General features: G+C 40.8%; 1 protein-coding gene across 1 annotated transcript; it reads right to left on the reverse strand.

The window, feature by feature from the left end:
* Positions 1-535: 535 nt before the first annotated feature.
* LOC116555391 (40S ribosomal protein SA-like) lies at positions 536-1,573 on the reverse strand. Its single transcript, XM_032283900.1, has one exon. The coding sequence runs from the start codon at positions 1,482-1,484 to the stop codon at positions 597-599; it is 888 nt and encodes a 295-aa protein (XP_032139791.1). The 5' UTR covers positions 1,485-1,573; the 3' UTR covers positions 536-596.
* Positions 1,574-17,378: the final 15,805 nt, after the last annotated feature.

Below are 17,378 nucleotides of genomic sequence, written 5' to 3' on the forward strand. Positions count from 1 at the left end.
ACCATATAAGTCTTCCTGTCCATGAACATGGAATATCTTTCCACTTATTTAGATCTTTTAAAATTTCTCTTATCAGAGTTTTATACTTTTCACTATATAGAATTTCTGCATATATTATTAGATTTCTACCAATTTCACTTTGGGGAATGCTGATATAAATGGTATTGTGTGTGTTTTTCTTTTCTTTCTTTTTTTTTTTTTTTAAGACGGAGTTTCACTCATGTTACCCAGGCTGGAGTGCAATGGCATGATCTCGGCTCATCGCAACCTCCGCCTCCTGGGTTCAGGCAATTCTCCTGTCTCAGCCTCCTGAGTAGCTGGGATTACAGGCACACACCACCATGCCCAGCTAATTTTTTGTATTTTTAGTAGAGACGGGGTTTCACCATGTTGACCAGGATGGTCTCGATCTCTTGACCTCGTGATCCACCTGCCTCGGCCTCCCAAAGTGCTGGGATTATTATTTTCAATTTCATTTGTTCATTGGTGGTCTATAAGAAAGCAACTGATTTTTTTTTTTTTTTTTTTTTTTAAAAAACTCGATGTTTTTTTTCTATGAATCTTATATGTTGTTTAAGAGCCCACACAAGAACAGCTTAAGACCATTCAGTGGTTGCTCCTACCCATTCAGTGGCCTGAGCAGTGGGAGCTGCAGACCAGTCTTCTGTGGCAGGCTGGGCACTCCAGTCTTCAGTAGGGAACTGCTGCATGGGCACAGAGGGCGCCTGCATGCCTTCAGACCAGTCGGCAACCTCAGGCTGAGTGGCAGTGAACTCAGGGGCCAGGGCAGTCCATTCGCCCTGAAACTCCTCCTTGGTCACAGCCTTCTCAGCAGCAGCCTGCTCTTCTTTTTCAATCTCTTCAGGATCTCTGTAGAAGTAGAGATCAGGCATGACCTCCCACGGGTGTTCATGGGAAATGGTGCCACACATGCGCAAAACTTCCCGAGCCAGCATCCACCACATCAAACCCACTGAGTGAGCTCCCTTGTTGTTGCATGGGATGGCAATGTCCACATAGCGCAGAGGAGAATCTGTGTTACACAGCGCAGTGGTCGGTAGGTTAACATAAGACGCCTCCGTGAGAGGCTGGTGGTCAGCCCTTGGGTTAGTAACCACAAGCAGCCATGGCTCCCGGAAGGCTGCTTGGATCTGGTTGGTGAAAGTTCCAGGAGTAAAGCGGCCAGCAATTGGAGTGGCTCCAGTGGCAGCAGCAAACTTCAGTACGGCCCTCTGGCCAGTATTCCTGGAGGATATAACACTGACATCAGCAGGGTTTTCAATGGCAACAATGGCACGAGCTGCCAGGAGAAGCTTCTCCCAGGTCCTCTTCAGATTTATGATGTAGATGCCATCACCTTTCCTTTTATAGATATACTGTTCCATCTGGAAGTCAAGGTTGGTGCCACCTAAATGGGTTCCTGCTGCCAGGAACTTAAGGACATTCTCCTCCTTCATTTGCAGGACATCAAGAGCTCCGGACATTGTGAAAGTTTCCCTTTAAGTTACGACAGGAATCCAGAACAACACTGTTTGAAGCCCTCGGCAGGTAGCGCGGAAAAGCTTTATTTTTTTCTTTTTTTTTAAGACAGGGTCTTACTCTGTCACCCAGGCTGGAGCACAGTGGCATGGTAATGGCTCACTGCAGCCTTGACCTCCCAGGATCAAATGATCCTCCCACCTCAGCCTCCCAAGTAGCTGATACTACAGGCACATGCCAAAATGCCCAGCTTATTTTTCTGTTTTTTTTGTAGAGACAGGGTTTCACCATGTTGCCTAGGCTGGTCTCGAACTCCTGGACTTAAGCAGTCCACCACCTCAGCATCCTAAACTGCTGAGATTATAGGTGTGAGCCACTACATGTGGCTACAATAGACTTTTGGATGTTAACCATATCCTGCACTAGCTCCAGGAGTTTTACTTGTTGATTCTTTAAGATTTTCTAAATATATAAATTTTAAAGTTTTGTTACACCAATTTTTTCTTTCAGTTATTGTCACTGAAGCAGCAGAGGTAGGGGAAAGGGATTTATGGACAGAGACAATTTTTCCTCTGGTTCCCCAGGCTGAACTGAACAGAGTTGGAATTCAGATCACAAGATACCTGGAAGGGTGGCCAATGGAAAGGAGAGATAGTGGTGAATAAGATAATTATCCATTTTCCAGATTTTTTTGCCTGATTCTCAGCTATTGTTTCCCACCTTCCTTTCCCCGATGTTTTCTTTTCCCAAGCAGCCGTGGATGGTTGGAGATCTCTCATTCTCAGGGCTCTGGACAATGTCTTCAAAATTTCTAATGCAGAACTGGCTGGTCCTCAAGTTTGTTCTTTTGCAACGCTGGCTACCCATCTGGTTTCCAAAGTCTCTTCAGTTGAGCAATCTGGGGCTGGGGGGTGGGGAGATCTTTGCTGCTTTATCCACCCTTCACGTCCAACCATCCAGTAGGCCTGGGTCAAGTCAAGCAGTCCCTACAATCAATATCCTACAAATGTGTATTCAGCATTGATTTGGTCAGGATATGAAAAAATGTATTTTTTAATCAATAAAAACTCTAAGTAGAAACAGATTTTTAAATAATTCACTTCTAGCCAAAGAACAGGAAATGTTCTTAAAAAAAAGTTGAATGATCAGTTCCCATTTTTCTGAAACTCATCTTCTCTCTTCAGTTTTGTTTATTTGTAATTTTAAGAAAAAGAGCACATTTCAAGAAGTATATGAAAGGGTGAGTTAAACAAATCACTTGTACTCAGGAAACAGTACTAGGCCACCTACTGTTGACTCAGAAGTTTCAGCTGACCAGGTGCACAGGTGCATCTCAAAAATATCCATCTTAGATGCGCTGCTGCTAATAAAGAGTGTTGTTTTCATTTCCTTTGAGAACTGTTAAAAGACAAAATTATAACAAATTTAGTTAAGTGATCTAATTGACTTCATTTGTGATTCATGGATCAGGGTATTATTTAGAAAAATGTAGAAAAGGTGGCTGGGCACCATGGCTCAGCCCGGTAATCCCAACACTATGGGAGGCCGAGGAAGGAGGATCACTTGATCTTGGGAGTTTAAGACCAGCCTGGGTGACACAGAGAAACCCAGTCTCTACCAAAAATCAATCAATAAATAAAATAAAAAATTTAGAAAAGGTGATCTGATGAGCTAAGCAGAGGAGGTGGGCTTTAAAGGCAGAAAAGGGGCAAAAAAGAAAAAGCAGAAATAAAGAACAAAAGGTGAATCAGTCATTTCAAAGTTATATTCCTTATTGGGTTAAAGCAGGAGGGACTTCTTTATCATGCCAGCTAAAACTGGCCTGTTTGGGGGATTTGGCTATGTTGTCTTTCCCTCTTTCTGTCTTTCCCCCTTAGTTTCTTGGAAGGCAAATAACTTAGTCTCTGTTTGGTGACATGAACCTTTAGCATGAGTGACTTCATTTTGGTTTGATCTGTAGAGGCCCAGTCCAAATCAATAGTTTCCTACAAATTTTATATGAAAGAATAGTGTTGCTGGGCACGGTGGCTCATGCTTGTAATCCCACCACTTTTGGAGGCCAAGGCAGGTGGATCATTTGAGATCAGGAGTTTGAGACCAGCCTGGCCAATAAGCTGAAATCCCATCTCTACTAAACATACAAAAATTAGCCAGGCTTGGTGGTGTGTATCTGTAACCCCAGCTACTCAGGAGGCTGCGGCACGAGAACTGCTTCAACCTGGGAGGCAAAGGTTGCAGAGACTGCATCACTGCATTCCAGCCTGGGCAACAGAGCAACACTCTGTCTCCATAAAAAAGAAAAAAACAAAAGGATAGTGTCTACCTCAGTGAGACTGGAACCAATTTTCAGCTCTATAGCTACATAAGGAGTTGATAGAAAAACTGGAGTAATAGACACTGTTTGACAATTCATCTCACTGACGTACGGAATTGATTTGGTTTTGCCAGTGTTATTTAGCATCCTTTTAAAATCACCCCTCCCCGACTCATCTCCTCCTACAGCTGCCCACAGGCCTGGCTCAGAAATCTGTCTCAGAAACTGAGTCCCACCTGGTCTAGTCACATAGTTCATGAACTACTCTGCCTTGGCTCACTTTAAGTTGACAACTTACTCTTGAATAATTTAACTCCTTTCTTGGAACTGACTCCTTGAGACTTCTCTTAATTTTCACTTCTGCGTGTGGGAAGAAAGTAAAGGTATTAGAGATCCACTATGTAACTGGCTACAGGGTACATAGACTTTATTTCCCCCTCCCTGACAGCAAAGGCTTGTACTCAGCCTGATGTCTGGGCATAGTATAACTCTAGCTTGATCTCTATTCATCACAGTCTCCACATTTACTTACTTGAGTATGATGATTTGTTTGAGATGTTTTGCTTTAGTCAGGAGGGATGGAAATACATAAAAATAAAGAGATAGATTAACTCATACTATAATTCTACAATGATTCATTACAGCAATATTAACATTAATTCCATTTAAAACTCCACATTCCACAAGTGTGTTTGGCAATATAGTTCTGGGAGGTAATTTGGAAATATACACAAAACCTTAAGAATAGTTACATTAGTCAAGAGCCTTGATTGTCAAAGACAGAAAGCCAGCTCAGATTAGTTTAAGTAAAAAGGAAAATTTATTAGGTCAAATAATTGGACAGGTTTAGGGGAGCATCTTGCTTCAGTCATGGCTGAGGCCAGGAACTGAAATGATGGCAACAGGTTGAATGCAGAGGCTGACACCTGTAATCCCAGCATTTAGGAAGCCTGAGGCAGGAGGATCGCTTGAGGCCAGGAGTTCCAGATCATCCAGGGCAACATAGTGAGATCTCATCTCCACAAAAATAAAAATAAATTAGCCAGGTGTGGTCATGTGCACCTGTAGTCACAGCCACTGGGGAGTCTGAAGCAGGAGAACGGCTCGAACCTGAGTTTGAGGCTGCAGTGAACCCTGAGGCTGTCACTGCACTCCAGCCTGGGTGACAGAGACTTTGCCTCAAAAAAAGATGTCAATAGGAATCCCCCTTTGTTCTTCATTGTTCAGCTCTGCTTTCTTCCATGTTGGCACAAGAGGGTCCTCATCAATGCCAACCTTAAATGGTTTTGGTGCCATTTAAGAATTTCAGAAGGAAAGAGATATTTTCATCCAAGAGTTATTATCAGACCTGGAAAAATTCCCTCTTATTGGCCCTACTTAGATCATATGCTCACTCCTGGACCAGTCACTGTGTCTGGAGTGGTAGGAGACAGGGCACTCTGACCAGTCAAGCCATGTGATGAAACATTTCACCAATTGAGGGAGAGGCAGATACTAAAAGGCAATGAGAGAGTGAGGTGGGAGGTCAGTTGAAAATGGAAATAAAATATAATGGTATCAAAATATAATGTTCATCCTCTTCTATGAGTATTTGCTCTCAAGAAATAATCAGAAATGTGAGAGAGCTACACAGATATTCCTCACAGAAGTATGAATAATAAAAATCAGCTGAACATGGTGGCTCACACCTATAATCCCAGCATTTCAGGAGGCTGAGGTGGGTAGATCACTTGGGCCCAGGAATTCAGGACCAGCCAGACAACAACAAAAAGATGTATGTGTATGTGTGTGTGTGTCTACACACACACACACACACACATACACATATAGCTTTACACACACAGACATGCACATATAGCTTTTTATACACATTTTATGCATATTATATACATTTTATCTATTTAAAACATAACGTGTAAATGTTATGAAAGAATGAAATAATATACTTTATAATGTTGATTGCTTCTAGTTGTTGAAATTAGGGATGATTTTCATCATTCTGGTACTTTTCCCTATGTTCCACAGTAAATGTATCTTTTTAAAAATTAAAAACATTATTGAAAAGCCTTTAATTCCTCCGTGCCAATTTAAAACTGATCATGCTATTTCTGTCTGTGAGAAAAGGAGCTGAAATGGCGGGTCTAATTACTGGTAAATAGCAATCATCAGTATTTAGAAGAATAAATTATTCACCAGTATTTTAAGATGAGCTGAAACCCAAATGTATTCTCTACTATGTCTTATTTCTATATTTTGAGGTTTTATTTGTATGCACACCACTGACTTTTTCAGAATTAATCAACCAGCCAGCTCCATGAAGAAAGTACAGGCCCAGATATCAGCAGAGGGAGAGAGTCAGGGTATCTTTTCTAAACTTCATAATTACTCTTGACTGTATCTGTAGAAAGCTGAATGCATTTCCCTGATGCTAGAGACAGGGAACTTTTCTCAATAGCATTAGTAACATTCAGATTAGAGGAAACTACTTCAGCAAAATAGAGAACAATCGACATTCTAAATGACCAAACCTAAAGCTCCTAAATTGCTTACTCCACTCATTTCTGTTTTCCTTGGAGAATCCTGTTTTTGAATGAGCCTTTGCACCATCCAAACAGCCTCTGCATTATCCAACATCAGGAGAGAGGATTGAATAATTGGTCTCTCCCCAGTTTACCAACCAAATATCAATGAGGCAAATCTTTATATGCCCAAAGGGAAAAACCTTAATTATGCCAGTGACTTCAGAGATGTACAAAATTTAGGAGGAAGGACAAAAGGTGGCACTTCTGTTCACTTATTTCTACCACTGTCCATCACTGACTTGTGAGCTAGCCCCATTTCTTTTTGGATTACCCAACAAAAGAGGCAACTTGATTCCATGGGAAGGTGGACAACCAGGGTGCTGTTCTGTAATGAAGATGACTTATGTTTCTTGACATCCTTTCACCATGGAACACAACTGCTAATAGAAGCTTGTTCAACAAACAGTCCTTCTTCCTCTGGCAAAACTATTCTTGTCTCCAGAGTAGGAAGCTTAACAAAGGGTGTCAGATACAACAGTGGCCCACCTAAGACCTTTCTTCTTCCTTACTAACAGAACTCCAAGTTTCTGTGGGGCAGCAATGTGCCTAACTTAAAAATTCTATTTCCCAGGCTGGCATTTACAGAAATGCGCTTCTCAGATGTCCTTGCTTGGAGAAAGGACTTGGTACCTACCCACTGTGAGGAGCATGGTTAGCTGATGGTCTCCAGTTATTAACTCCTGACAGCTTTGAAGCTGAGGTCATGCTTTTCTTGGAGCATTTCCCAGCCAACAACTAAGCAAGATGGTGGTATGAAGGCCTGCCTATTTGTACATAACACAGGACTTCCTCAACAGGCAGCCTTTGCTTTGGAGCTGCACTTTGGGCTGGTAGAGTCTTTGTCAGGTCTCTATCAGGGAATGACGGATCCCCTGCCCAATCCTGCTTCCTTCTTCTTTCACAGGTGTTACCCACTATTAAATCTTTTGCACACCTAACTCCATCTCAAGCATCTGCTTCCTGGAAAACACAACTGGTGATACCCAGATTCTCCTGTGGCTTTTGCAGGCAGATGACACCATTTTGGCCAGTGAGATATAAGTGGAAGTTGTTGGATGGGATGCTAGGAAAGTTCTTTCATCGAAACCTTTCTCAGCTGACATATGCTGTTTTGCTCTTTGCCTTATCCCTTCTTTTTTACCTGGAACACAGATGCATTTTGAAGAGTAGAGCAGCCATCTTGTGACAATGAGGTAATAAGCGCAAGGTCTAAGACCACATGCTAGGACAGCAGAGTAGAAACCTGGAAGGAACCCGAGTCCTGGGAGGCACTGTGAAGGGATCATACCAGCCTTGATGCTTACCTCTGGATTTCTTATTTGTGCAACACATAACTCCTTTACTTGTTTAAGCTTTGATAGGTCAAGTTCACAGGGCATTTTCTTATGTTCTGTGAATTAGTTAGGAATGTAAACCTAACTAATTTTCAGGACATAAGAAAATGTTCATAATATGCTGTTAAGTAAATACAGCAGGTTACAGAGCAATGTATAGAGCAGGTTACCAGCTATTTATTAATATTTATGTGTGTGTGTATATATACACACATAATACACACATATACCTTTTATAAATATTTTTAACACATATTATACACATTTTATCTATATAAAGATAAAAGATGTGCTTAAGAGGAGGATGGTGATACCCACCTATGCAGCTGAATGGGCTAAATCAATCTCCTGCAGTGAAGGGATTGGGAGTGACATTCAGTTTACCTGTTTACTCCTTCTCCCATAATGGTTTGACTCATGAGAAATAAAAAAATCAGTATGTGAAAAAAAATGTTGTACAATACAAAAAGCAAATATTTATGAATTGTATAATATACATATTGATTTGTCCAGAAAACTGCAAAGCCCAATACTATATATAATTCAAGCTAAGATGTTCTTTTTCTACTAGAGTAGGAGAATTCCAAATTTCTACTTTGTTGTCATCTGATAGTTCCCAATGAGAAGGTGAGACACTCAACCTTTAAATTACTAAACAAGGAAAACCAGGCAGCTACTCATCCATGGAGTAGGAGAAAGGTTTTGAACTAGAAATTAGAAAATTTAAATTGTAGACAGTGCACTGAAAGCTTTACTCCTAATTCAAAACCAGGCAGCTACCCATGCATGGGGTAGTAGAAAGGGTTTTGAACTAGAAATGAGAAAATTTCCATTGTAGACAGTGTACTGAAAAACTTTATGTGTAAAGAGGGTAATATGACTTGTCTTACTTTCTTCACAGGATGTTGTAAAATCAAATATGATAATTACTGCAAAATGCTACACTAATGTAATTTTTTTTTTTTTTTTTTTGAGATGGAGTCTTGCTCTGTCACCCAGGCTGGAGGGCAGTGGTGTGATCTCAGCTCACTGCCACCCCTGCCTCCCAGGTTCAAGTAATTCTGCAGCCTCAGCCTCCCGAGTAGCTGGGACTACAGATGCGCACCACTGCATCTGGCTAATTTTGTATTTTTATTAGAGATGGGGTTTCACTATGTTGTCCAGGCTGGTCTCAAATTCCTGACCTCAGGTGATCTGCCCACCTTGGCCTCCCAAAGTGCTGGAATTACAGGTGTGAGCCATCACACCTGGCCCACAAATGTAAATTAATAACAACACAACAACCAGGCTTCTACATGCCAGGCATTTTGCTACATACTTTACAGATTTTCAGCTCATTCAATCCTCTCAGCTATCCAATGGGATTATGTGATGTGATTATGAGACCCAGAATACTGGGCCCCAAAATACTCTGAGGTCAGTTCTCCCTGATTTATGCATTTTGGAGGTGGCCATATTCATGTTTAACAAATATGGTTCATTGGTTTTTTCATACATTGATAAATAATAGGAAGTATGTTTAATTATGATGTAGTTAAACACTGAGCCACTTCTATTTCTTGTGATTCTAATTATTATCATTATGATTGTTGAGACAGAGTCTCACTCTGTCAAACAAGCGGGAGTGCAGTGACCTGATCATAGCTCACTGTAACCTCGAACTCCTGGGCTGAAGTGATCCTCCCACCTTGGCCTCCTGAGTAGCTAGGATTACAGGTCTGCACCACCACACCTGGCTGATTTTTTATTTTTTGTAGAGACAGGGTCTCACTATTTTGCTCAGCTGGTCTCAAATTCCTGGAATGAAGCAATCCTTCTGCCTCAGCCTCCCAAAGCACAGGGATTAGAGGTAGTACAAACCATTGTGCCTGGCCCTGCCTGATTATTTTTAAGAAAAGAAAAGGAGACTGTTGGTTGAAGAGAGAAGGCCAGATATGGTGGTTCATGCCTGTAATTCCAACACTTTGGGAGGCCAAGGTGGAAGGATACCTTGAGGCCAGGAGTTCAGCCTGGGCAACATAGTGAGAACTGCCTCTCTACAAGAAAAAAAAAGAGGAAACTTCTTTCCCCTTTTCCTCATGTGTTTGTCTTAGGCCAAAGAAGAAGAAACCTCTACTGCACTTCTGCCCTCTCTTAATTTAGCCCTTCTTTATTTCCTCCTCATAGGAGTGACTGAGATGATTATTTACGGTTGGGGACATTCATTGTACCACTTTCACTGGTGGACTAGACCAATACTGAAGGCTAAAGATCAGTGCTTGTGACTGTTTTGTCCTCTAATGAGAGGAATTCTGAGCCCAGGTCCAAAAACTCTATTTCACTTCCTGGAAGAGGAAGCACATGTGGATGGGGCCTGAAAACCACATTTTAGAAGGAGGCTTATGGCCCTTGCCTTTTTTCTCCTGTTTGGGTAACTAGAACCCGGGTCTGCTCTGAAGGCCCTACGTGTGTCTTCATAGTAGCATTCCTGAAGATGCAGGAACCAAGATCTCTGCCAGAAGGTTTGGCCTTTGAAGCTCTAAGCAGACAGGGCAGCTCCTCTCTGCAGCTGGTCCTCCTGTTCTTCCTCCTTTTCCATGCTCTGGCTAAACCCAGGGGTTTTATGGACCTCAGAGGGGAGGAAGTGCATGCCTATTCATCCATGGGCAGCCAAGGTCAGGCCACTCTGGTCCTCCGTACTGGCAGCCCAGCTCCCGCCTTCAGGCCTTCACTGGCCTAAAGAAGGAGCCTTAGTGGAGACCTGCTCCCTTCTGCCCAGGAATCTGTGTACCTCCCGCTGCCATTCATGGCCCCCACGGTCACAGGACTTTGCTCCAAGATCCCAGCAGGCAACCAAAGCAGAAAGAAGCCAGGCAGCAGGGGCAGGGACTTCTGAGCCTGTAAGAGCAGAGGGTCTTGGGGCCAAACTGAGGCACTTGGGGTTTTTTCCTTTTAATCAATAAGCAACAAATTCCTGTGGAATGTCAAAGACTTATCTTGGTATGTAGAAAATGGAAAGAAATGTGGAAAAAAAAAAAAAGAGGAGAGAACCAAAGAAAAAAAGAAATAAAAGAATCCTAAGAGTTGGAAGAAATCTTGGCATGTACTTTTTCTCTTTTTTTAAGTTAAAAAAAATTGGGTCTCTCCATGTTGCCCAAGCTGGTCTCAAACTCCTGGGCTCACGTCATTCTCCTGCCTTGGCCTCCTAAAGTGATGGGATTACAGGGCCATTGATTTATTTAGCCCCACCTCCTTCCCGGTACTAGAACCCTTTCTTCAAATCCAGTACTCAGAATTATATATCCCAGAGCTTGCTTAGAATTTTAATTTTAAGTTTTTATTTTGAGATAATTATAAATTCACTTGTATTGTGAAAGATTCTGTATATCCTTTATCCAATTTCCCCCAATGATGACATCTTACATAAGTATAGTACAAAATCAAGCCAGAAAATTAATTCTGATATAATCCATCAACTTTATTCAGATTTCATCAGTTTCATAGGTACTCGTGTGTGTGTGTGTGTGTGTGTGTGTGTGTGTGTGTGTGTGTGTATTTTGTTTTTTGCAGTTTTATCACAGGTATATATTTGTATGAGCTCCACCACAGTCAAGACCCAGAAATGTTCCATCACAGTGATCCCTCATGCTTCCTTATTATAGCCACAGATACCTTCCTCCCTGTGCCACCTGCCCTAAACCCTAGCAACTACTAATCTGTTCTCCATATCTATAATTTTCTAATTTTAGTAACGTTATTCCATTAGGTCATCCTTGCATTGCTGTAAAGGAATACCTGAGACTGAGTAATTTGTAAAGAAAAGAGCTTTAACTGGCTCACGGTTCTGCAGGCTGTACAAGCATGGTGCTGGTATCTGCTCAGCTTCTGGGGAGGCCTTGGGGAGCTTTTACTCATGGTGGAAGATGAAGCAGGAGCAGGTACATCACAGGGCCAGGCAGGAGCAAGAAAGAGAGTAGGAGGGTAAATGCCACACACTTTTTGAAAAATCAGATCTCAGGGGAACTCACTCACTATCACAAGGACAACACCAAGACATGAGGGAATCTGTCCCCATGAGCCAAACGCCTCCCACCAGGCCCCACCACAAACACTGGAGATTACATTTCTATATGAGATTGGGGCAACAAGTATCCAAATTGTATCCGTTATATAAATGGATTCATGCAGTATGTAACTTTTTGAGATCTGGCTTGTTTCACTCAACATAATCTGATAACCCATCCAAGTTGTTGCAAGTATTAATGTTTTACTGCTTTTTATGGCTTAATAGTATTCCATGGTACATGTGTATTACAGTTTATTGTGAATAAAGCTGCTATGCACGGAAGGGAAGAATAGGAAGAGATTTGTTAAAGGACACAAAATTACAGCTAGACAGGAGGAATAAGTTCTAATAGAGCTGTAAGATGACTACTTGTAACAAGAATATATTATAGTTTCAGATAGCTAGAAGGACGATGTTACATGTTCCCAACACAAAAAAATGATAAATGTTTGAGATGATGGATATATTTATTACCATGATCTGAGATCATCATAGGTTATATACACTGAAACATCACTATGTACCTCATGAATATATACAATTATTTGCCAATAATATAAAATAAAATATTTTATGAACATGTTTGCAGAGGGTTTTGTGTGAATATATGCCTTCATTTCTCTAGAGTAAATGCTCAGAAATGCAATGAGTCATATGGTAGTGGCATGTTTCAGTTTTTTGGGAACTGCCAGACAGCTTTAGAGAGTGGTTGTACCATTTTACAATCTCATCAGCAATATATGAATGACCCAGTTTCAATATATAGACATTTTATTTTGTTCTATTCAGCTATGGAAGGGATTTTATTTTATTTTAATTTTATTTCTATAGCTTTTGGGGAACTAGTGGTTTGTGGTTATATGGATGAATTGTATAGTGGTGAAGTCTGAGATTTTAGTGCACCTGTCACCTGAGTAGTATACATTGTACCCAATATGTAGTTTTTATGCTGCACTCTCTCCTACCCTCCCACTTCTGAGCCTCCATAGTCCATTATAACACTCTGTTTGCCTTTATGTACCCATAGGTTAGCTTTCATTGCTAAGTGAGAAGATATGGTATTTGGTTTTCTGTTACTGATTTACTTCACTTAGAATAATGGCCTCCAGCTCCATCCAAGTTGCTGAATAGCATTATTTTGTTCTTTGTTATAGCTGAGTAGTATTCCATGGTGTACATATACTCCGTTTTCTTTATCCACTCATTGGTCAATGGGTCCTTAGGATGGGTTCCATATTGTTGCAATAGGAAATTGTGCTGCAATAAACACACAAGGTATCTTTTTGATATAATGACTTCTTTTTGTGGGAGAGATAACCAGTTTTGGGAATGCTGGATATGCTGGTAGATCTCCTTTTAGTTCTTTAAGAAATCTCCATACTGGTTTCCATAGAGGTTTTCCTGATTTATCGTCCCATAAGCAGTGTATAAGCATTCCCTTTTCATTGTATCCTGACCAACAGCTATTATTTTTTGACATTTTAACAATGGCCATTCTAGCTGGGATAAGGTTATGCTATCTCATCGTGGTTTTAATTTGAATTTCCCTGATGATTAGTGATGGTGAGCATTTTTTAAATGTGCTTGTTGGCCATTTGTCTATCTTCTTTTGAGAATTGTCTATTCATGTCATTTGCCCCCTTTTTGATGGGATTACTTTTTTTTTACTAATTTGAGTTCCTTGTAGATTCTGGATATTAGTTTTTGTCAGATGCATAGTTTGCAAATATTTTCTCCTATTCTGTGGGTTGTCTGTTTACTCTGATAATTATTCATATACAGACTTTTAAAACAAACAAAAAGAGTTTTAAAAAATAAACAGTTTGGGTGCAGTGACTCATGCCTATAAGCCCAGCACTTTGGGAGGCCAATGCAGGGCAATTACTTGAGGCCAGGAGTTTGAGGCCAGCCTGGTCAAGGTAGCAAAATCTCATCTCTACAAAGATAAAAATAAAAAACTTAGCCAGGCATGGTGGTGCATGTCCGTAGTCCTAGCTTCTAGGGGCTAGCTTGGAGTACAGTCATGTACCATCATGGAGGGTTGCTTGAGCCCAGGAGGTTGAGGTTACAGTGAGCTATGATTGCACTGCTGTACTCCAGCTTGGGTGAGAGAGCAAGACCCTGTCCCAACAACAATAATAATAATAATAAGTGATGAAACAAAAAAAAATTAATTCAGATTTAGGCTTGCTTGTTGTCAACATCCCTGCCTTCCTCCTACATAATGGAAAAGAGGAGCCAACAATTATATTTCTTAGAATCCTTTTCACCATATAGTTCCAGAGTAGCATCTGCAAATGAGAGGCACCCAAACAAGCAGCAGAAGGTAGGCAACAAGGTGAAGTCATCACTCTCTAGAGGCCACTCTAGGCGGATATGTGGGCTGATTGTAGACCTGAAGTTCCCAGCAGTTTCTGGATGAACTAACCCCTGGGAATCCCCTATTTTGGAACAGTCAGCTGCATGCAGGCTGCGATGACTTGTGGGAGCTTTCCACAGGTTTTTGACTTTATTATTATTCATTTTAAATTATCTTGCTGTGTTATATGTTATGTATTATCTCAAAATGATTGATTCTGACAATGGTTCTGACCTTTTGCTAACGGCACATGAGTGTTTGGGTTAGGATTTGAGTTCAAATATGTAAGATAAAAAACCCAACTAACTAGCTTACATTAGTCATAAATTTGTTTTTTCTCATGTAAGATAAATCAGGGCTGTTGAGTTGTTCTGTGACATCGTCAGTGTTGGCCAGCCTCCTTCCTCTGTTTATAATCCTGTCCATAGTACTGGATTCCACCCTCCAGTTTGTCTCATGATCACTGGACAGCTGCTGCACATTAGCATCCCAGGCAGAAGGAAGGAGGAAGAGAAGAGGATACCTGCGTGCCTGCCATGTGAGTACTTTCCTAGATGCTCTACACAGTGACCTCTTCTGACATATCTTTGACTACCACTGTCTTCAAGGGAGGTTGGTAAATATAATTCTCAAATATGGTGGATAAAATATTGCATGGAACATGCTTATACTAAAAGCATTTATTGTTTATCTGAAATACAAATGTAACTGAGAGCCCTGCATTTTTATTGCTAAGTATAGTATGTGCAACCCTAATATATTTATCTGACCAAATTCATTGCCATACTTGACAACATGGGGGTTCTAACTGGAAGTTGGGCAGGCAATTGGTGGTCTCTGCCATGTTGAGCCTTCAGTCTATTGCTTGGTCTCCCACTTTTTCACCTAAGCCTCCTCTCTCTATCCCTAGAGTAATTAGCCAGTTTTAGTCTTCACTAGGGTTCCCTATCTACTGCCATATCACCTGATTTCTAATATTCAAATGCTTTTTTTTTTTTTTTTTTTTTTTTTTTTTAGCAGCACAGTAAACTCCATTGTGTGTGTGAAGTTTCCCCTGACAGGTGAACTAAGTGGGGGCATTTAGTTCAAACTGAATGTTAAAGACAACTGAATTTTTTTTTCTTTTTCTTTTTTAATAATTGTTCGTATAAATCTTTCTTAAATGTGTTTATAGCTCACATTTATTTATTTATTTATTTTTTGAGACAGTGTTTCATTCTTGTTGCCCAGGCTGGAATGCAATGGCGCAATCTCGGCTCACTGTAACCTCCGTCTCCTGGGTTCAAGCGATTCTTCTACCTCAGGCTTCCCAGTTGCTGGGATTACAGGCATGTGCCACCACGCCTGGCTAGTTTTGTATTTTTAGAAGAGACGGGGCTTCTCCATGTTTGTCAGGCTGGTCTCAAACTCCTGGCCTCAGGTGATTTGCCCACCTCGGCCTCCCAAAGTGCTGGGATTACAGGTGTTAGCCACCTCGCCCAGCCGACAACTGAATTTTAATATAATTTCTCACACTAACTTTATAGCCTAAATCTTCAGTTCCTCTTCCTTATGTAAAATGTCTATCTTACTGCTTTTGTAGCACTTAGCTCTTTGTTTTAATAATTAATTTTAAGGTCACCAGTATCAGAACAAAAATGGCGATGTAATTATATTAAAAGGACAGCAGAGGGGAAATTGGGAAAGGTGTGGGAAGCAAACTGTGTCATCATCCATTGCAGTAAGAAGTTGATACACCATGTTTAACATTGATAAGTAAGTCATAAACAGTTGACTATGCATATTATTTTTAAATGCTCATTTGGATTTTGGTGGAGTGGGGCAGGAAACTATTGCCTCTCAATATGAATAATTTTGTATTATTCAATTTTTTGAAACCCCATGATTGAATTATTTCACTGAAAATGAAAATGTAAAGGAGAAACTACTGACAATGCATGAGACAGCACAGCAGAAAGCAGTTATAATTAATCAGTAATAAGCACCAACAGAGTGGGCCCTAGTAGACAATTAACTACATAAAGGTTGTATTTGGGCTTCAGAACCTTCTCACCTGCAAGGATCAGAAAGCCATTTGCCCTGCTGTAGATTATCAATGAAACTTAAAATGCTACATTTTTTCCTGGATTTTTTTTTTTAATTTGAAAGGAAGTATTAAGGTCCAAAAACAAAACCGTGGGTAGAACTCTGGGTCTCAGTGGTGAGAGATGCTCTGGGGCAAGGCCACAAGCTTTCTAGTGCTCCTGAAATCCTGCTAAGGACATGGTTAGGTAAATTTTACTTGTTGGTAAGGCTGTCACACTAGGAATCATTTACTTCCTCTAGAACGTTGAGTGATATTATTATTATAAGAAATTATTTCTCCAACTTTACTTGACTTTAAAATTTAAAATAGCCCAAAACAGCTTTGAAAAAATAAAGCTCTAATTCATAGTCCTATTTTAAATCAAGCCATCATAATACGATTGTAGCTTTAACGGGGACTGCTTTGAAATAGATCACTTTGTGATAATTATAAGGTATATTACCTCCTCTACTTTCGAAAGAATTGCTACAACTTACAACACCGCACTACAGTATAGGCAGGATGTAATGTGATTTTTAAAGCTCTTCATATGGGAAGATTGGAAGAAATGTTTCATTCCTTTTCAATTTAATATATTTTAAAATTGGAGTAATTTTACTTTTTTCATTCTAAAATAAGACATGTTCATTGTAAAAATTAAAACATACGAAATTACATAAAATATACTGGAGCACAATGTATTTTCCAAAGAAGGTTGCACTGTTCTATATCCTCATCCCACATACTCTTTTTTTTTCTTTTTTGAGACAGAGTCTTGCTCTGTTGCCAGGCTGGAGTGCAGTGGCGCAATCTCGGCCCATTGCAACCTCTGACTCCCTAATTCAAGTGATTCTCCTGACTCAGTCTCCTGAGTAGCTGGAATTACAGGCACGTGCCATCATGCCCAGCTAATTTTTGTATTTTTAATAGAGACGGGGTTTCACCATGTTGGCCAGATGGTCTCCATCTCCTGTCCTCATGATCTGCTCTCCTTGGCCTCCCAAAGTGCTGGGATTACAAGTGTGAGCCACCACGCCTGGCCTGGCCCTTACTCTTCTTTTTTTTGAGACAGAGGCTTGCTCTGTCGCCAGGGGCCAGGCTGTGGTGCAGTGGACTGATCTCATCTCACTGCCACCTCCACCTCCCAGGTTCAAGCAATGCTCCTGCCTCAGCCTCCCGAGTAGCTGGGACTATAGGCAC

This window comes from Sapajus apella, unplaced genomic scaffold, assembly GCF_009761245.1.
Source record: "Sapajus apella isolate SASKATOON/1434 unplaced genomic scaffold, GSC_monkey_1.0 scaffold2, whole genome shotgun sequence".
In the NCBI taxonomy this organism is placed as follows: Eukaryota; Metazoa; Chordata; class Mammalia; order Primates; family Cebidae; genus Sapajus; species Sapajus apella.